The sequence below is a fragment of the Panthera leo genome, chromosome B3 (genome assembly GCF_018350215.1).
Source record: "Panthera leo isolate Ple1 chromosome B3, P.leo_Ple1_pat1.1, whole genome shotgun sequence".
Classification (NCBI taxonomy): domain Eukaryota; kingdom Metazoa; phylum Chordata; class Mammalia; order Carnivora; family Felidae; genus Panthera; species Panthera leo.
The window spans coordinates 61,446,945-61,468,787 of NC_056684.1; the positions used below are offsets into that span (position 1 = coordinate 61,446,945).

Consider the following 21,843-nt stretch of genomic DNA (forward strand, 5'->3'; position numbering starts at 1 on the left):
ATACTACCAGTTTCTTAAGACTTGACTTGACCAAAGTACATGTGATTAACCACCGAAGAAATAAATGAAGCAACAGGAAAGAGTGGTAATAGAATCCTGTTCCTAATGGTACTGTGAACTGTCTTCAATGACGTGGTCATCCCAGATAACCTATCAGAGTAAGAAAACAAATGGAAGCTCCAAGACGGTCTGAGGATGACATGAAGTCAGTTCCTACCTGCCAGGCCCAGACAAAATGTCCAGGGGTGCAGTTAGCTAAGAGCCAAAGGCAGGAGCATATTTTTTGGGGAACTCAGCTCTGCAATTGAAGGTGCTAAACCAAATCAAAGTTCACCATCCAAACAAGACGATTTTGGAAACTACACTAAGCTTCTTCCCAAAGAACCCACCTAATCCTGACTACTAGACCAAAATATACACAGCTTACTCCTCTTCTTCATCAGATGACGATGTTCTGGATGAGCGGTCTGACTTTTCACTGGACTTGTCATCCTCTTCCTCTTCCTCATCATCAGAGTACACCTCACTGGTTTTTAATGGCTGTTTTTTAGCGAGGAGCTCGGCTAAAATCAAAGGGGAAATGTTTACCCATGTTCTCTCAATAAGAAACTGAAACATCTTTCATCCCTGAAAAAGAACTGGGACATGGAGCCCTGTCCTCTGTGGATTGCACTGTGATTACTTGGGTTATATACAGAGGCGAGTTAAACTAGAGTTAAATCATTCAGGCACAAGCCTCAACAGACAAAAAAAGGGGCTGGATGCTTGTTGCTAAGTGGGCAGAAAGCGTCACCAACTCTATGCACAGGTGTCTGTTATTACACTCAAGACACCTGAAGACGGGCAAGAAAGATGGGGAAAAATTTTATGATGTCTTTAGAGGGTCTTGGAGAAAAACTTTACTTTCAATTTAAAGTGGTCTTTTGTAACAACCCAAATGTCTGCACAGGGGAATGGCTGAATCACCTCTAGTACAGCCACCCAAATGGACCACTATGCAGCTATAAAAAAGGAACAAGCCATCACACTAAATCCTGAGTCAGAAAATATTTTTCGGAGGGGCAGACAGCAGATACTTTAGGTTTGTGCTTCATGGGGTCACTATTTCAACTACTCAACTTTGCAGCTGTAGATAAAAACCAGCTATAGATGGAGTGCCTGGGTGGTTCAGTCAGTTGAGCGCCAACTTCAGCTCAGGTCGTGATCTCATGGTTTGAGTTACAGCCCTGCACTGGGCTCACTGTTGTCAGCCCAGAGCCTGCTTCAAGTCTTCTTTCTATCTCCTTCTCTCTCTGCCCCTCCCTCGTTTGCACGCTCTCTCTCAAAAATAAACGAACATTAAAAAAAAAAAAAAAAAAAAAAAAGCAGCTACAAACAATTATGAAACAAATGGGCACTACTGCTTTCCAATAAAATTCTATTTATAAAAATAGGTAGTCTAGGGGTGCCTGGCGGGCTCAGTCAGAGGAGCATGAGACTCTTGTTCTCAGGGTCATTAGTTTGAGCCCCATGTTGGGTGCAGAGATTACTGAAATAAAACTTGAAAAAAGCAAAACAGGGCACCTGGGTGGCTCAGTCGGTTGAGTATCTGACTTCAGTTCAGGTCACGATCTCACATTTTGTGAGTTCGAGCCCCAAGTTGGGCTCTGGGCCTGCTGAGGATGCTCTGTCCTCCTCTCTCTCCCTCTCTCTGCCCCTCCCCCGCTTGTACTCACTCTCTCAAAAAATCAATAAAACATGAAAAAAAGAAAAGTGACCTGAAACAGAAGGAAAAGAACTTTCAAAAACAAAACAAAACAAAACAAAACAAAACAAAACAGGTAGTCTACCAAACACCATGTGACATAAAAACTAAGGAATAACCTCTAAGATCTATAGTTAAGTGAAAAGAGCAAGGTAGAGGAAAGTATGTATGGTGAGCTACCATTAACTTAAGATGGAAGGTGAATCTGTGTTCTTTTATTTAAAAAAAAAAAAGGAAGTGGGGCGCCTGGGTGGCGCAGTCGGTTAAGCGTCCGACTTCAGCCAGGTCACGATCTCGCGGTCCGTGAGTTCAAGCCCCGCGTCAGGCTCTGGGCTGATGGCTCGGAGCCTGGAGCCTGTTTCCGATTCTGTGTCTCCCTCTCTCTCTGCCCCTCCCCCGTTCATGCTCTGTCTCTCTCTGTCCCAAAAATAAATAAAAAACGTTGAAAAAAAAAAAATTAAAAAAAAAAAAAAAAAAAGGAAGAATGTAAAAAAAATTTTTTAAGTGGTTGCCTGTTACAGAAGGGAGGCCAAGGGTGAAACAGAAAGGTATAGATGTTAAACTTCTTTGAATATACCTTGTTTAGTAGCTTTGACGCCTTGATTTGGAACCTTGTATTTCTTTCCTTCTTTCAAATTTTTTTTTAGAGAGATAGCATGCACGTGAGTGGGAAGTGGGACAGAGGGAGAGAGAGAGAATCTTAAGCAGGCTCCATACTTAGTGTGGAGTCCGAAGTGGGACTCAATCCCATGACCCTGGGATCATGACCTGAGGAGAAATCAAGAGTAGGACGCTCAACCAACTGAGCCACCCAGGCACCTCCCACTTTTTTTTTTTTTTTTAAAGTAAGCTCTACACCCAACGTGGAGCAGGAACTCACAACCCTGAGATCAAGAGCCATGCTCTACTGACTGAGCCAGATAGGTGCCCCTAGAACCTTGTATTTCATGTAATCATGGAACAAAATAATAATAAAAAGTTACCTCTACGTATCACGAGCAAAATGAAATACAGTATTCAACTGATAGCACAATCACACAAATAGGAACTGTAACAGGTAACATTATTTTTTTTTTATTTTTTTAAAATTTTTTCTTTTTAATTTTTTTTTTTAATGTTTATTTATTTTTGAGACAGAGAGAGACAGAGCATGAACGGGGGAGGGGCAGAGAGAGAGGGAGACACAGAATCAGAAGCAGGCTCCAGGCTCTGAGCCATCAGCCCAGAGCCCGACGTGGGGCTCGAACTCACGGACCATGAGATCGTGACCTGAGCTGAAGTCGGACGCTTAACCGACTGAGCCACCCAGGCGCCCCATGTAACAGGTAACTTTAAAATGAATTCAAAAGACAGACATATAGATCAATGAAATAGCCCAGAAAGAAAACCTTGCATATATGGTCAAGTGATTTACGACAAGGGTGTCAAAACCACTGAATGGGGTTGATACTTTTTGAAAAGTGGTGCTGGGAAAATTGGATATACCATGTGCAAAAAACCCAAAAAACCAAAAAAACAAAACAAAAAAACAAAACAGAAAGAAAAGAAAATGAAGTTAGATCCTTACTTTACACCATATGTGAATCAAAGGTAAATGTAAGAACTAAAACTATAAAATTTAGAAGAAAGCATAGGGGAAAGCTTCATGACCTTGGATTCGTCAATGATTTCTTAGATATGACACCAAAAACACAAGCAACAAAAGAAAAAAATTTAAGATAAATTATACTTCATCAAAATTAAAAACTGTATCCACTTAAGGATACCATCAAGAATAAAAAGAAACCGGGGCGCCTGGGTGGCTCAGTCGGTTAAGTGTCCGACTTCGGCTCAGGTCATGATCTCAAGGTCCTTGAGTTCGAGCCCCGTGTCGGGCTCTGTGCTGACAGCTCAGAGCCTGGAGCCTGCTTCGGATTCTGTGTCTCCCTCTCTCTCTGCCCCTCCCCCATTCATGCTCTGTCTCTCTCTGTCTCAAAAATAAATAAACATTAAAAAAATTTTTAAAAAAAAAAGAGTGAAAAGAAACCTAAAGAATGGAAGAAAATATTTGCAAATCATACATCTGATAAGGGATTAATATTCAAAACATTTGAAAAACTTACAACAAAAAACTAAGAACCTGATTAAAAAATGGGCAAAAAGGGTGCCTAGGTGGCTCAGTGGGTTAAGCATCTAACTCTTGTTTTTGGCTCAGTTCATGATCTCACAGGTTGTGAGATGGAGCCCTGGGCATGGACCCTGCTTGGGATTCTCTTTGCCTCTCCCCCATGCCCATGCTCTAAACAAAATGAAACAAAAAATGGATGAAGGACTTGAACAGACACTTTATCAAAAAAAGATACCCTAATGGTCAATAAGTGCATGAAAAGATGCTCAACAGCACTAATCATTACGAAAATGCAAATCAAAACCACAATGAAACACACATTTTTTATTTTTATTAAAAAAATTTAAAAAAATTTTGTTTTATTTATTTTTGAGAGACAGAGAGACTGAATGCGAGTGGGGAAGGGGCAGAGAAAGAGAGAGGGAGACACAGAATCCAAAGCAGGCTCCACGCCCGACACAGGGCTTGAACTCACAAGCTGTGAGATCATGACCTGAGACAAAGTCGGATGCTCAACCAACTGAGCCACACAGGCACCCCCAAGAAATTTTTTTAATGCTTATTTATTTTTGAGAGGAAGAGAGAGAGCGCGAGCTGGGGAAGGGCAGTGAGAGAGGGAGACACAGAATTCAAAGCAGGCTCCAGGCTATGAGCTGTCAGCACAGAGCCTGACGTGAGGCTCAAACTCACAAACATCGACATTATGACCTGAGCTGAAATCAGACGCTTAGCTGACTGAGCCACCCAGGTGCCCCTGAAATACCACTTTATACCCACTAAGATGGCTATATTCAGAAAGACAATCAAGTCCTGGTAAAGATGTGGAAAAAGTAGAACCTTTATACATTGCTGGTGGGAATGCAAAATGGTGAAGCCTCTTTGGAAAAGAGTCTGGCAGCTTCTCAAACATAGAGCTACCATATGCTTCAACAATTCTACTCGTAAGTAAATACCCAAGAGAAATGAAAACATATGTTTACCCAATGACTTATACTCAAGTGCTTACAGAAGCATTATCCTTAATAGTCAAAAAGTGGAAAGAACCCAAATGTTCATCAACAGGTGAATGGATAAACAAAATGCATATATTCATTAATGAATCAATGTATATTACAACATGAATAAATCTGGAAAAAATTATGCCAAGTGAAAAAAGCCAGACACAAAAGACTGTATGTCATAGGATTCTAATTATATGAAATGTCCAGAATAGGCAACTCTACAGAGACTGAAAGCCAATTACAGGTTGACTAAGACTGGGGAGTGATAGGTCTGGGGGTGGTGATGGCTAAAGGATACGAGGTCTCTTTTTGGGGTAATGAAACATTGTAAAGTTTATGGAGTTTTATAGCACAGCTCTGTGAATATACTAAAAGCCACTGCCTGGTACACTTTAAATGAGTAAACAGTATACCACCTTTGTTATATCTCAATAACACAGTTATAAACAAAACAAAACAAAACAAACTTCTGCTTTCTGATTCTGAAATGGACTTATCAGTATGAAGCTCACAAGGATAAAATTTATCTTTTAAAAAAGATCCAACCTCTGTGTACTGAAAAGGCTTAGAAATCACCACCAACCCAGTAGCATGAGCACTCATGAGGAGCATAAGTGGGGGAGAGGGGGGAGAGGAGGGGGGGGAGGAGGAGGAGGAGGAGGAGGGAGAGGGAGGGAGAGAGAGACAGAGAGAGAATCTTATGCTGAGCATGGAGCCCGACGTGGGGCTTGATTCTACAACCCTGGGATCATGATCTTAGCTGAAATCAAGAGTCGGATGCTCAGCCTACTGAGCCACCCAGGTGACCCTAAGATGGGACAATTTGAGAATACATAATTGCAATGGATTAAAATACACAAAAGTATGTTTAAATCCATTAGTTCACAAGGATATTCTTAAAAATAAGCAAACAAACCTCGTTGGTCACCTCTGGAAGTTGCTGAGGTACTATCTCAATCTGTTGAAAACTAGTAAATAAAGGGGGAGAAAAATCAACCATTTATTCTGCCTTTCCTATACAAAATGTACCTGATGATAACTAAAGAGCTGATGAGAAGTTTACAGAGGTAAGTGAAGAAAGAAGACAATAAATGAAGAAAGAATAACAGATTAGAATATCATTATTTTGTAACTCATAATGAATTAAAACATCTAGGTAATGATTATCAGTGGCTGTGGGGAAAGAATGTACGACTATTTCCAATTCTTCACCCTTCTCTGTACCCATGCCCTTTGCCATATGTCTTGATAGTCCTCCCAGCCATTAATGATGGGCCTGGTCATGTGACATGCTTTGGCCAATAAAACATGCACACACCTGACACTGTGTCTGCCAATTCCAAGTCTAAGGTCTTAAGAAGCATCTCATGTTTCTGCCTGCCCCTATTACACTTCTGCCATCACCATAAGAAGAATGTGCCCTAGGTATCATCATCATGAGAAAAATGTGCCCGAGGTCAGAGGAAAAACAGATAGGTATAACAGACCTGGTCCCAACCTGCAGCCTGGAGACAATCCAGGCTAACTTGTACATCAGGCAACCCTCTCCTGAACTGCAGATGCATGAGCAGGAGCAAATGAGTACTTACGAGTTTGGAATAGTCTTTCATTTCACATTATTGTGGTAAAAGCTAAGTGATAGAGCTGGTAATATCATAAAATGAGACACAATCAGATATTATGTGTCTCCTGATGGAAGAATGTAGCACCACCTAAAACTTAGCCTTCCCCCGAAAAACAAAAACAGACACAGAGCAAGTCTGAATTTGTCCAGTTTTCTAACTAGAAATTACAGGAAATTCAAGAGATTAGAGCAATGCATTTAATACCACCGATGGGATGTACCCAACATCTGAGAAACTATAGAACAAATGACCTAGTTTCTTCAAAATAGGCTGCAAGGGGGAAAAAAAAGAGATGTATAGGAATATCTATACAGATTAAGTGACTTCAGGGACATATTCACAAATCACAATGTGTGGATTTTGTTTAAGATCCTGATTCAAACAACCAAATTCGTATTAATGATATAACAACTGAGAAATTTGAACACTGACTAGATAATTGAGAATACTGAGAGTCACTGTTACTATTTTTTACATGTGATAAGGATATTGTAGTATGCTTAAAACAAGAGTCTTTATCTTTTAAAGCCACATATGGAAATATTTATGGGTGAAATACAATGATGCTGTGATTTACTTCAAAATAACCCAATAAAAGAGGGGAGTATAGATTTAACAAGATTGGTGATGAGTTGATTGTTGAAGCTGGATGATGGGTTCATGGAGGTTCATTATACTATTCTCTGTATGTGTTCAGCATTTTCCATAATAAAAAGCTAAAACAGGGGGCGCCTGGGTGGCTCAGTCGGTTAAGTGTCCAACACCTGCTCAGGTCCTGACCTCATGGTTTGTGAATTCGAGCCCAGCATTGAGCTCTCTGTTGTCAGTGGGATTCTGCTTGGGATCTTCTGTCTTCCTCTCTCTATCCCTCCCCCCCTGGTTCTCTCTTTCTTTCTCTCTCTCAAATTAAAAAAAAAAAAAAAAAAAAAAAAAAAAAAAGCTAAAAAGGGGGGGTGTCCTAAAAGGGGGAGACATAAAAATGGGCACCAAAAAGTCAAATCATACAATGAGAGACACAAAGTAGCCATTACAACATTTTCCCCACTGACCTGTTCTGTTCTTTCGTTTTTCTCGCTCTGCTTTTAGCTCTTCCATGGCTTGAGATTTCTTATCTAGTTTCTCATCCCGTTTGGAACGCCGTTCCTTGTTGTGGGATGTTACCTGGGAAGGGAAAAATATGTAGGATGGCTCTTTTTATTAATAGCTAATGACAACATTCTCTATACCTAACGATTAATCATTCCGTTTTCCAATGTGAATCTATACTGGCTCTAGAAACTGAAGCTTGTTTAAGGGGAGAGAGCATCCCCTAGTGGAAAAAGAGAATAGAGCAGTAAAATCAGCCCCCGTCTTACCTGCCCGACAATCAGAAAACCTAAGAATTATAGGAATAAACACTTTCTGGAAGGACGCTCTAGATCACAGCTAATATTTTTTTTTGACACTGTCAACAAAGCTTTTTGTGATGAATGTAGAGACGACTAATTTTCACAGCTACATTTATTACCAAGTCCAGGATGACATACACCTGAGTGAACATCCTAACCAACCTGGCTACCTGGGACAGGACATTTATCAACTTTCCCTTAAGGGATGCCCACCCAGCAGTGAGTTCCTTTTTTAAACGCAGACTTGAGTAAACAATTCCTGAGGAATTGAACAGCATAGCTAATGGTGAAATGGTATGTCCAGAGATTAATGAACCTATAAGATGAAGACAAGTCTTGCACTAATTGAACTAGGCTGATTTATATAAAACCATTAAAAAAAATAAAACCATCTTTTACATACACACACACTCAAAGCAGAGGTTTATTTTTTGGGTAAGCAAGAACCACTGAATTTCCTACCTGAGATTCTTGAATCTGTGTCAGCTTTTTCTTTTCCTGCTCCTCTTCTTGTTTTTTCTTTTTTTCTTTCTTTTCTTTCTTTTTGGCTGTTTTTAGTTTTTTCCTGATTTCAAATCTGGTTAAAAGGTATTTGGTTTTTAGATGGCAATGAAATATTTACAAAAACTGATTTCTATTAGATACGAGAAAGGAACTACTAAGGGGGAAGGAGTTAAACTTTCGGTTTCCTCCAAGAAAACTCCAATGTTCCTCATAAGTACATTAAAAATATTGAACCTAAGTACACCAAACATAGTTCAAAGCATTAAGTTGGAATAGACTTAAAATCAGAGAAAATATTTAGGATACTGTTGTATCCTGTTGGTAACACATAGCTCTTCTTCAACCTTCACATAACAGTTGATTTCTGGATAAGTGTAATGATGTCCTATTGGAAATAGAATGAAACCACAGAGAGCCACTGTCAAATTTTAAAGGTGTTCAGGAAAAGGCTGTATCTTAAAAACACCATTCTTGGGATGCCTGGCTGGCCTAGTCAGTAGAGCGTGAGACTCTTGATCTCCGGGTTGTAAGTTCAAGCCCTATGTTGAGTATGAAGATTACTTAAAAACAAAATCTTTAAACAAAAACAAAAGCAAGGGGTGCTTTGGTGGCTCATTTGGTTGAGTGTCCGCCCCTTTATTTTGGCTCAGGTCTGGTTGTCACAGTTTGTGAGTTCGAGGCCCCACATTGCGTTCTGTGCTGACAGTGCAGAACGCTGCTTGGGATTGTCTGTCTGTCTCTCTCTCTCAAAAATAAATAAACCTTAAAAAAGGGGGGCGCAAAAAAACCCCACCACTTTCCATCTTTCATTAGGAAAAATGCCACAACGCCACCTCCATACCAGCAAACATAATGAATAAACATCCTGTTGTCTTTAACAAATGGTAATCTAGGCTCCTTTCCTATAACAAAAATCAGGCTTTTATAAAACAAAACTATTTTTTTGTACGTAAATGTAAGGAACATTATGGAAGGAATAAAGGAATATAAAAAACACTAAACTCTTTCCATAACCCTTTAAAATAACCCCGTCAATTTTTTAACTTAATTTTTAACACAGTACACAAATTTCTTTTGTTATGTCCTTTTCATTCATAATTAAGGCTGTTAATGTACTTTTATAAGGGAATATAAAAGAGAACTGTTAATGAATTTACTGCTTAAGATTCTCTTTCTCTCTTCCTCTGCCCCTCCTCCACTCATACACTCTGAGGTGTGTGTACACATGCTCTCTCTCAAAAAAATAAATAAAAAAAATTAAAAAAAAAAAAGAAGATGGTGGCCGGCTGGCTCAATTGGTAGAGCACGTGACTCCTATCTCAGGGTTGTGAGGTCAAGCCCCATGTTGGGTATAGAGCTTACTTGAAGAGGAAGAAGAGGAGGAGGAAGAGGAGGAAGAGGAGGAAGAGGAGGAAGAGGAGGAAGAGGAGGAAGAAGAGGAGGAGGAAGAGGAGGAGAAAGAGGATGAGAATGAGGATGAGGAAGAGGAAGAGGAAGAGGAAGAGGAAGAGGAAGAGGAGGAGGAGGAGGAGGAGGAGGAAGAGGAGGAGGAGGAGGAGGAGGAGGAGGAGGAGGAGAAAGATTTCAAATCAGTAACTTAACCTGTACCTTAACAGAGTGGAAAAAGAAGAGCAAACTAAATGTAAACCAGGCAGAAAAAAAGAATTAATAAAGATTATGGCAGGAATTAATGAAACATGGAATTGGAGTACAATAGAGATAATCAATGAAACCAGAAGTTGACTATTTGAAAAGATCAACAAAACTGATAAACCTTTATCTAAATTGGCGCAGATAAAACGACAGAAGATTCAAATTACTAAAATCAGGTATGAAACAAGAGACAACACCATCAACCATACAGAAATAAAAAAGATACCATAAGGGAACACTATGCACAACTGTATGGCAACAGTAGGTAATTTGGATGGAATGGGAAAAATCTCTAGAAAGCCAAAAACCATCAAAACCGATTCAAGAAAAAAACAGAAAAATCTAGACTAATCTGTAATAAGAGACTGAAATAGTAATTTTAAAACTTCCCACAAAGAAAAGCTTATGCCCACATGGTGTCCCTGAAGAATCCTCCTAAACATTTAAAAAAAGAATTAACACCAATTCTTCACAAACTCTTTCAAAAAAAAAAGAAGAGGAAACACTTCTCAAATCATTCTGTGAGGCCGGTATTACCCTGACACCAAAACGAGACAATGACATTAAAAGAAAAGTATAGCTTAATATCTCTTACGAATACTGACATAAAACTCAACAAAACAGCAGAAAATGAAACCCAGCAACTTATAAAAAGGATGACATACCATGACCAAGTGGGATTTATCCCAGATATGCAAGGTTGATTCAACATAAGAAAATCAATCATTGTAATATATCGATTATTAATAAAGCACAAAAATTTCGCAACTATCTCAACAGACCCAGAAAATATTTTTGACAAAATCCAACAACCTGTCTTGATAAAAACTCTCAACAAACTAGGAGTAGAAGGAAACTTCCTCAAATGGACAAAAGCCATCTATGAGAAACCCACAGGTAATATAACACTTAATGATGAAACACTGAACGCTTTCCACCATAGATCAGGAATAAGACAAGGATGCTCTCACTCTTCCTCCTCAACATGATACAGGAGGACAAGAAAAATAAAAGGAATTCATATTTGAAAGGAAGAAATAAAATTTATTTTTAAAAATTAATTTTAATGTCTTAATATTTATTTTTGAGAGAGAGAGAGAGAGAGAGAGAGAGAGGGAGAGAGAGGGATAAAGTGTGACCAGGGGAGGGGCAGAGAGACAGAGAGACAGAGAATCCAAAGCAGGTTCCAGGCTCGCAGCTGTCAGCACAGAGCCTGACTCAGGGCTGAAACTCACAAACTGTGAGATCATGACCTAGGCTGAAATTGGACCGTTAACCAACTGAGCCACCCAGAAGCCCCCAAATTTATCTTTTTTTGCAGATAACATGATCTTATGTATAGAAAACCTAAAGGAATCTACTAAAAACTAATAAATGATCTCAGCAAGTTTGGAAGGGGAAGGATCAATATACAATAATTAACTGTATTTCTATATATTACAAGGAGCAATCTGAAAATGAAACAAAGAAAACAATTCAATTTATAATAGCATCCAAAAGAATACAACATTTAGGAATAAACTTAACAAGTGCTAGCCTTCTACACCAAAAACTGTAAAACAGTGTTTAAAGAAATTAAAGAATACCTAAATAAGTAGAAAGATACCAGGTTCATGGAAAGAGTTAATATTGTTAGGATGGCAACATTTCCAAATTTGATATATATACAGATTCAACACAATTTCCCAACTGTAAAAATCCCAACTGCTTTTTTCACTTTTGCAGAAATGGACAAGCTGATATTACATATTTCATATGGAAATGCAAAGGGCCCCACATAGCCAAAACAATTTTGAAAAAGAAAAGCAAAGTTGGAGGACTCACACTTCCCAAGTTAAAAATGGACCACACGGCTATGGCTACAGTAAACAAAACCATGTAAGACAGACATATAGATAAAAAGAATAGAACTGAGAGGTAACAAATAAACCTATATATGTAAGGACTTATTTTTGAAAAGTGTGTCAAGACTGTGGAAAGGAAGAGTCTCTTCAAGTGGTATTGAGACTAACTGGATGCCTAGATGCCAAAGAATAAAACTGGATGCCTACCTCACAACACATAAAAAAATGATCTAAAAATGGATCAATGATCTAAAACTCTAAGACTCTTGGGGCGCCTGGGTGGCTCAGTCCGTTGAGCGTCCGAGTTTGGCTTGGGTCATTGTCTCACAGTTTATGAGTTCAAGCCCCACACTCGGGCTCCCTGCTGTCAGCACAGAGCCTTTCACACCCTTAAAAATTTTTTTAAAAGAGGCAGCCCTACAATAGGTGAAGAACCTAACAAGGATCTCATTACTGAACAGAGGATCTCACTACTGGTGCTGTTGGTTATAAAGTGGGATGCTAATGGTGTTTACATATAAAGATCGTTATTAAGATTAAATGAGATCCACATAAAAACTTATTAAGTGAAAAGGAGAAAGTTACTGAGTTACACCACTGCACTGTCATATAGCTAAACAAATGAACTACAAAAAAAAAAATCTCAATTTTCTGTGTATGGCTCTGAGCTTCCATCTTATTTATCATTTCTGTAAACATTTCCTCTAGTCACTAAAAAAAGGCACTGACTCAGTCAATTGCCTCATTCATATAAGGTGAAAAATATAAAAACCAAGCTGGAGATAAGCCACCCCTTACTCTCGAGTTACTATGTGATTTTAATATAGGGCTTTGATGGCCTTATAGAAGACCCTCTGCTCTCTACTGTAAAGAAATACAAACTTTAAGTCATCCCTAACCATCTGGGCAATTCCAGCAGTTTCTTCTGTCCTGTTTGTTCCAAAACAGGTAACCTCAGAAGCATTTATACTCAAAACAAATGTCTATTACTTGCAGCTGACTGAAAGCCAAACATTCTTGCTTAGGATAACTTACTATACTTAATATGGTCTCCACAAGGGAACCCAGGCTCCCAGATGAAATGGAACTAACTGCTATCAGAACAAATTCTGTTTTTCTTTCATGACATTAAGTAGGCAGAAAAGGTTCCTACTTCTGAGGACAATTTTATCTCTAGAGACAAAAAGCACGTTTATTTCTTTAAAAAAATTTTTTTTAAGTAATCTCTACACCCAACATGGGGCTTGAACTCACAACCCCGAGATCAAGAGTCACATGCTCCACTGACTGAGACAGCCAGGCGCCCCAAAGCATGTTTATTTTTACCGTGAGATTCTTTTATGAGATAAGGAAGAACTTTTACCATTTAAATAAGGCAAAAGTAATTCAGAAAACAACGAAGCAGCTTTTGACTATCAAAAAGCAATTTAATGTTTGAGACTTTAAACAAAAATACATAAACCATGCTGAAAAGATGATCAGATATGTAACTCACAAATCATAAGAAGTTCTAAGTCTTGAATCCTGGGATGATGGGCTGCAAATGTGAATTTTGGAGAATTATTTTATCATTAAGAAGTCACAACCTTACCTTTTTTTCAACACCTCCCTCTTCTCTATGCGGTTGAACAGTTCTTGCTCTCGCTCCTTCTCTGTCATCTGCTCCAGACGGGCCCTGTCTTCCTCATCACCCATGAGGTCTTCTCCATAGCCATCATGGAACTCTTCATCTTCTGAAGAAGAGTCTGAATCTGAACTGGAGGAGGAGCTGTTGCTATCAGAGTCTGACACTTCACCTACAAGGCCGAAACGCAAGATTAGGTTATGCTACAGAAGACTAGGGCCACACAGGGGAACCCCCCCACCCCAACCCAGTGTTGATAATCACTATCACCTCTGCTTTCTTCTTTTTTTTTTTAATGATTTTTTTTTTTAACGTTTATTTTTATTTTTGAGACAGAGAGAGACAGAGCATGAACGGGGGAGGGTCAGAGAGAGAGGGAGACACAGAATTCAAAACAGGCTCCAGGCTCTGAGCTGTCAGCACAGAGCCCGACGCGGGGCTCGAACTCACGGACCGCGAGATCATGACCCGAGCTGAAGTCGGACGTTTAACCAACTAAGCCAGACAGGTGCCTCATATGCCATTGAATCTTTGAAGAGTATAAGCCTGAACTATCTAAGAAAATTCTGTGAGGTGATAACGAAAATACTGTCTATCTGAACAGAAGCCACGTGTGGCTACTGAGCAATTGAAATATGGCTAGTACAACTCATTGAAAAACTCAATTTTAAATTTTATTTAATTTTTAACTAATTCAAATTTAAATAAATTCTGTTGTCAAATGTTCTCCAACTTGGGCTGGCTGGTTTCAACAACAAACTATTCAGGTTACGAATTTTTGGCAATAATCCATAAGTGATTTTTAAAGTATCTTTTTAAAATATTTCATCAGGAAGCACCTGACATATGTTTGTTCTATTAGTAGTGGCAGTAATTTGGATTACTTGGTTAGGTAGTATCCCCCAGATTTTTTCCTTTGTAAAGGCACCCTTTTCTCCTTTGAAGTTAAGAAGATACTTTGAGACTGTGTAAACAGCTTGTTCTCCAACAAACTTTCATCCAGTGGTTTTAATACTCACAATTCTTAAGTAAAGCAATTGTTACCATGATGGTTGAAAAACAGTGATCTTCTATCATTTCTTCTACATCTATTAGTTAGTATTAAAAAAATTCGGTGTTTTAATGAGTCATGACACTGGTGAATTCCCAATGAAACTGGATCTTGACAGGATAAGTGGTGATGGAAAAAGGCAGTATACATTACAAATGAGTATAAAGTTAAACTAGCAATTTAATAAGAACTCTGCTTGACTCAATTTGATCAAACCTTCACAGGCATGTGCTTAAAACCAGGTTGGACTAATTCTATACAAGCCAGTTTGTACATACATGTTATTTCTTAAAAGAAATGTAAAGTTTATCATTCTAGTCTTGGAACAAGTTCCCCTTCATTCTAGTATTAGCAAAAATTCTGCACTTGATTTCAAAATAAGAACATTAAAAAAAATTTTTTTTAATCTTTATTTATTTTTTAGAGAGAAAGAGAGAGAAAGCAGGGGAGGGGCAGAGAGAGAGGGAGACAGAATCTGAAGCAGGCTCCAGGCTCTAAGCTATCAGCACAGAACCCGACACAGGGCTTGAACTCATGGACTGTGAGATCTTGACCTGAGCTGAAGTAGGACACTCAACCAACTGAGCCACCCAGGTGCCTCAAGAACATTTTTTTTTTTTTTTTTTTTCAAACAGAGTTTGTATCTGGTTCAGGGATTTTTCTCCCTGGCCAGACTATGCATGTGTAAAGGAAAAGAAATGAAAGGGGCGCCTGGGAGGCTTAGTCGGTTAAGTGTCTGACTTCAGCTCAGGTCATGATCTCGCTGTCTGTGGGTTCAAGCCCCGCATTGGGCTCTGTGCAGACAGCTCAGAGCCTGGAGCCTGCTTCGGATTCTATGTCTCCCATTCTCTCTGCCCTCTCCCGCTCTGCTCTGTCTCTGTCTCTCAAAAATAAAAAACATTAGAAAGGGGAATACACTCAGGGTAAAGTGGGTTGAGACTCTAATGCAGGAAGTCCTCATAGGTTTCCTGGATGGGCTTCAGGGGTCTCACTAACCCTTTGGAATTGTATCTGTTTTCCTTGCTTCATTCAGATTCTCAAAGGATCCATGACCACTGAAAAGGTTATGGACCACTGCAATAAAGACAGGGGCGATGCTGTAATGCAGGCCCCTTCCCCCCCATTTCTGACTCTGTAGCTTCAACCTGGCAAGAGTGGGGGTTCACCCCCAGGTCTGGGCTGCTTGGCTCACCTTCCTCAGGGGCTGAGCTCTCAGCAGAACTGTCTTTATCCGAACTGCCTGAGGAAGCAGTTTTGTTGGCTTGTTTCTTCATGGTTCCTTTCTTCTCTATTTTTCTGGCCTTTCCTTTCTTCTTATTTTTATTGCTCCCAAATGTCCACTACAAGCAGAAAAGAAAAAGGAAAACTGAAACAGGCACTTTATTGGGAAAAGCTAGAAAAGTCAAGAGTTGAGTCTCTGATATTCATCAAAATGATTACAAGAGTCTCTACTATTTTTGACCCAAAACAAATATACTTTATATGAAGAACGGTATGGATTTTTGAAACCCTGGTTTTAAAACTTCAGAACTCCCAATTTGTAATTTCTGAGAGATAGTAGATAACGGATATAATCAACATAAAATTTAAGTAATGTTATTTTTTTTAAATCACAACAGAAATACAAAGATGTGAAACTTAGGGCAAATCAACTGAACTAACTAAGTTGGTACAAAACACAGCTTCTAATGCTTCCTGTGGCAGAGAGGGAAGTAATTGCTAGGGGCTGGTATGTGCGGGTTTTATACACAGGATGGTTTAATTCTGGAATGGGTCCCAGGAAGGCAGGGAATAAAGCTTGTTAGCAGGAGAAAACTGTACAAAGCACAGAAAGGATAAGGGCCGATCCCTGGCATGGATGGGAGCACTGGTACCAACTGCAAGGAGGCAGAGAGTAGATTGTTAAATATATATACATGTGTTTATTTTTCTTTTTTCAACCTCAATATATAACACTACAACATGATGTTTAAATTGTATCATCCACAGGAGATGTTACGTCTAAATAGAAGGATCTTGAAATTTGTGTTATCAAATAACAGGCAGGTAATACACAATTACCACAAGGCCAATAAAATTGCCTTCATCAAGCACTTTAATTATAAAAGGACTATGTGATTACTTTAAAAATTCACAAATACTATTTGGTTATGTTAAACCATACCTCTTTATTTTATGTACTACAAAAAATAATCCTTGTCTTTCCAGCATCACATTGAATAGATCCGGTATTAATATAAAATGTCTACGTTTACTATTTAACAAAGTCTTTGCTTCTTCTATAATGTAATCATAAATTAATCTCCTACCTCACAACAGTTAAGATCAGAAGTAAATTTATTTTGGAGGTGTATTTTGGGGGCAGGGGGAGGGATAGTTCTGATGGTGTTTCCATCTTAGAAATATTGCTGTGGGTGCCTGGGTGGCTCAGCTGGCTAAGCACTGGACTCCTGATTTCAGCTCAGGACATGATCTCATGGTTTGTGAGACAGAAACCAGCACTGGGCTTTGAGCTGAAAGCGCATGTGTTTGCTCTCGCTCTCAAAAATAAACAAACTTAAAAAGAAAGAAAGAAAGAAAGAAAGAAAGAAAGAAAGAAAGAAAGAAAGAAAGGAAGAAAGAAAGAAAAACGTTCCTTCTGAGCTATTCTTTTTTTTTTTTTTTAATATGTATTTATTTTTGGGAGAGTGCAAGTGGGGGAGGGGCAGAGAGAAAGGGATAGAGGATCAGAAGCGAGCTCTGTACTGACAAGGTGACAGCAGTGAGCTGGGTGTGAGCCTCGAACTCATGAACTGTGAAATCATGACCTGAGCCGAAGTCAGATGCTCAACTGACTAAGCCACCCAGGTGCCTCCTTTATGAGCTATTCGTAAGAACCCACACACTGCCAGACTAAAATATTGTGAAGGGGATTTTAATCTTTTGATTTTTTGTTTTAATTTACCCTCATTTTAATTGCTACTTATTTGTGTACTTAAGAGTTAGGAAGAAGGGAAAAGTGGGGGTAAAAAACCCAGCCACATGTTCTAGAATGATATATTAAACGAATGGACAGCAACTCTCCTTTAGAAGTGAATTTACCTCTCAAGCTTTAACATTTCAACACCTACATCACTATTTAGAAAGAAATCCCAATGCTTCTCCTCTGAAGCCTACTTTTCAACCATTTCACATTTTAATCACTCAAGGAAGATAATTTTTAGGTCAGTGTGAAAGAATCCAAAAGAGGCCAAAGGGTTCAATTTCTTAGTTAACTGAGTTAAAATGTATCAACTTCCTATGCTGACAATATGTATCTTTCTACAGGCAATAATGCATAAAACACCTTTTGTACTGTCTTTGGTTATAAGAAATAGCACAACAACAAACATAATAGGTAGTCAATATTTATTGGTTAGTTATGAAACCTCTTCCAGTGTCTTGGCCCTTTGTACTTCTACCACTGAGAATATGAAGAGGCTGAGAGGGTAAAGGTTAGCTACCAACATCACACATGTGTTAAGGGTGGCTAGGTCTTGGGGCACCTGGGTGGCTCAATCAGTTAAGTAACCAACTCTTGATTTCAGCTCAGGTCATAATGTCGTGGTTCATGAGAGCAAACCCCCTATTGGGCTCTGCACTGACACCATGCAGCCTTCTTGGGATTCTCTCTCCCCCTGCCTCACTCTACCCCTCCCTGGCTTGAGCACACGTGCACATTCTCTCAAAAATAAAAAAGTAAATATTACCAAAAAAAATAGAAGAAAATAAAATGTTTTCACTTAAAAAGGGCTTTCCTGACCTGGCTAAACCTGAGCAAGCAAAGGGAACCTCGTTTTTTTCCTTCCTACAATTTCAAAAGAAGTGAGACAATAAAGCGACCTCATCTCCCATGACGCTGACTCAACAGGGTCTGTCATGCCACTGGCGAACAACCAAGTTCATTTATATGTGACAGGGTTTTAGGGGAACTGTAATAACATAGGTGACTTTACTTTAAAAGGTACAAATTCTAGGGGCGCCTGAGTGGCTCAGTTGGTTAAGATCTGGCTCTTGATTTCAGCTCAGGTCATGATCTCACAGTCATGAGATTAAGCCTGTCAGGCTCCGTGCTGATAGCATGAAGCCTGCTTAAGATTCTCTCTCTCCCTTTCCCTATGCTCCTCCCCTGCCGATGTGTGTGCAAGCTCTCTCTCAAAAAAAAAAAAAAAAAGAAAAAAAGAGAGATTTTTTTTTCAAAGAACACAAATTCTTACAAATGTGCCTTTCAGGACTGAGAGGCTGGACTAAGGTGTTTGTATATTTACTTTCTAAAAAAGTATCCAATTTTTGATAAATCTTTAAAATCGAATTTTAGGGGCACCTGGGTGTCTCAGTCGGTTAAGCGTCCGACTTCGGCTCAGGTCATGATCTCACGGTTCATGGGTTCGAGCCCCGCGTCGGGCTCTGTGCTGACAGCTCAGAGTCTGGAACCTGTTTCAGATTCTGTGTCTCCCTCTCTCTGTGCCCTTCCCCCGCTTGCACTCTGTCTCTCTCTGTCTCAAAAATAAATAAACATTAAAAAAATTTTTTTAATTAAAAAAAAAAAAATAAAATAAAATCGAATTTTATTTTGGGGTACCTGGGTGGCTCAGTCAGTTAAGTGTCTGACTTCAGCTCAGGTCATGATGTCACGGTTTGTGAGTTTGAGCCCCGCATCAGGTTCTGTGCTGACAGCTCAGAGCCTGAAGCCTACTTCGGATTCTGTGTCTCCCTCTCTCTCTGCCCCTCCCCTGTTCATGCTCTGTCTCTCAAAAATAAATAAAGATTAATAAGAAAAAAATTTTTAAACCTATTTATTTTATTTGAGAAAGAGAGACAGCACGAGTGGGGAAAAGGCGGAGGTGTGGGGGAGGAGAGAGAGGGAGAGAATCCTAAGCAGGCTCCATGCCACCTGGCCAGCACAGAGCCTGACTGGGGCTCAAACCCAAAAAAACCACAAGATCATGACCTGAGCTGAAACCAAGAGTCCAACCCTCAACTGACTGAGCCACTTAGGAGCCCCAAAATCTAATTTTAAAAACAATGTATGTTCATTATATGAACCTTTGAATACACAGGAAAGCATTTTTAAAGTTAAAAAAAAAAAAGAAAAAAAACAACAAAAAACACTTGTAGTTCACCACCCAAAGATAAACAATCACTTAAAATCTGGGGGCCAGTCTCATTATTACTCATGTATTATTATTTCATAGAGAAAGACTTCAAATGAGTTCCAATAATCTTCCAAAGATTTTTTTTTTTTTCTGGAGAATAGATCACATTTATTTTTGTTATTTTATTTTATTTTGATTCCAGTATAGTTAACATACAGTGGTATATTAGTTTCAGATCACATTTGTCATATTTTACATTTACTCTCATAAACCACAGGTTCCTGAATGTTTCCGGTCTAATCACCTATTTAAAATATTTACTCAGCATCTCTTCTCCCAAGATCACAGTCTCTGATAAACCATAAAGGACAGTGTCAAGGCTTATGGCAAACAACATCAACAACAGCAACATCTGTATTTTTTTAATACAGAAATATCTTAATCCAGTTATATCGCCCAGAGATTGCTCCCCTGTCCCTGCAAAAGCCTTACTCTGTTGACTCTAAGACAGAAGGAATATTCTTTCACTGTCAGAGTGTGGTAGGTAGTAAATGGAAGTCTAAAGAGTAAAGGACAGGATTAAAAGGGATACTTTTAGGCTTTCCCCATCCAGCAGAGAGTACAGGAAATGATGAGGCATTTTAAAATTTGTTTTGGGAACTGTGACTCTACTGAAAGGCAGGCTCTGCTCTGACCCTAAAAATGCCCTAAAATGCACCACACAGAAGGCAAGAACGAGAAGATGAATTCCTGCTGATGGGCATCTGAGTACAAAGGCCAGGGCACCCCCCCAGTGACAGGTGCTCAGAAACAATCTGGGAAAGGGCAAGGATATATATGTTACCAGTCAGGACTGTCATATACATGACTTCCTGTTCTCTCAGGCATTCTACATGGAGGTGGGCTGACACACACCACCAAGAAAGCATCATGTATGCAGGCAGTCAAGAAAACCTAAAACAGAGACTGGAATGAAGGTGTTTTCTTAACTATTAAAAGAGATTAGCACTTTGACTCTCACTGATGTAATAACTACTATAATGGCATTATCTAATGATATAAGGGAGGTTAGTACTACAACCCTGTGCCAGCCTGAGTATGTGAGGGTGGTATAAGCAAGTCCTACTCTGAGAAGCAGCTGACCTCATTGGCACCCAGCTGACAGACAGGAAAGAACATGGGATGGCAAGTGGTTGCTTTGGACTTGGATAGATGGAGAGGCTGAGGACTTTGAACATCCTGAGGCAGAAAAGCAAAGAAACTTCAAGATTTCAGAGAGGCTGGGTACCTGCATGGCTCAGTTGGTTAAGCATTTGACTCTTGATTTTGGCTCAGGTCATGATCTCGTGGTTCGAGAGCTCGAGCCCTGCATCAGGCTCTGCACTGACGGTGCGGAGACTGCTTGGGATTTTCTCTCCCTCTCTCTGCCCCTCCCCTGCTCTCGTTCTCTCAAATTAAATAAATTAAATAAATTAACTTAAAAAATAAATATATTTCAGAGAGGTTATCTCTAACGGGCAAGGAAGATCATATTCTAGGTCTCAGAATCCAGAGTAGAAACCACTGCAGGCCAGTTACTCTGAAATGAATTTACAAGTAAAATGAAATACACTGAGGTGAGTAGTATTCAAGAACAGTTGGGCTAGTGATAAACCACACTGAAATTGGGGGTAAATGGAATTCAGCCCTAACCCTCAACCTGAGACTACTTATCTCTAAAGTAGAAATAATAATACTGCCTTGACCACCTATCAGGGTGGTTTGAGACTCAAAGGAGACAGAATAAGAGAAGTACACAGCACACTCCAGAATCCAGGAAGTTCTGTATTAAGGCAGGATATTACTATTTTATGATGGGAAAAGGAAATCAGAACTTCTGTTAGCCTGTTTTCATAAGTGAAATAGGGGAATCCAGATCTCTATGACTGTGTGGGTTTTTAAAGGTGTAGGATTCTTCATAAACTGAGTGTTATACTAAGTCAAAGCAACTGTCTAAAGGATTCTGTAATCATTATTCTAGACCTTGACAGTGGCCAGCAAAGAGGTATATGGGGAGGACATGGTTCCTGATTTATGTTTTTTTTTCCCCCTGAAGGTAGATAAGGGTCAGCAGAGTTGAAAAGTAAATGCAATGTAACAGAATATTAAAGAGTATGAAAGATATAAAGAATATGAAGGATAGCTCGGC

The 21,843-nt window shown here is 39.3% G+C and overlaps 1 protein-coding gene across 1 annotated transcript in view; it reads right to left on the bottom strand.

Annotated features, from left to right (window-relative positions):
- Positions 1–21,843, bottom strand: part of RTF1 (RTF1 homolog, Paf1/RNA polymerase II complex component) — a 51,018-nt gene that overhangs the window by 9,138 nt on the left and 20,037 nt on the right. Inside the window, exons 3-7 of the mRNA XM_042942353.1 lie at positions 15,734–15,881; positions 13,458–13,662; positions 8,328–8,442; positions 7,527–7,638; positions 428–563 (exon numbers count right to left, since the gene is read on the bottom strand). Coding sequence (XP_042798287.1) covers positions 428–563; positions 7,527–7,638; positions 8,328–8,442; positions 13,458–13,662; positions 15,734–15,881 — 716 coding nt within the window. The remainder of the gene's footprint in view (positions 1–427; positions 564–7,526; positions 7,639–8,327; positions 8,443–13,457; positions 13,663–15,733; positions 15,882–21,843) is intronic.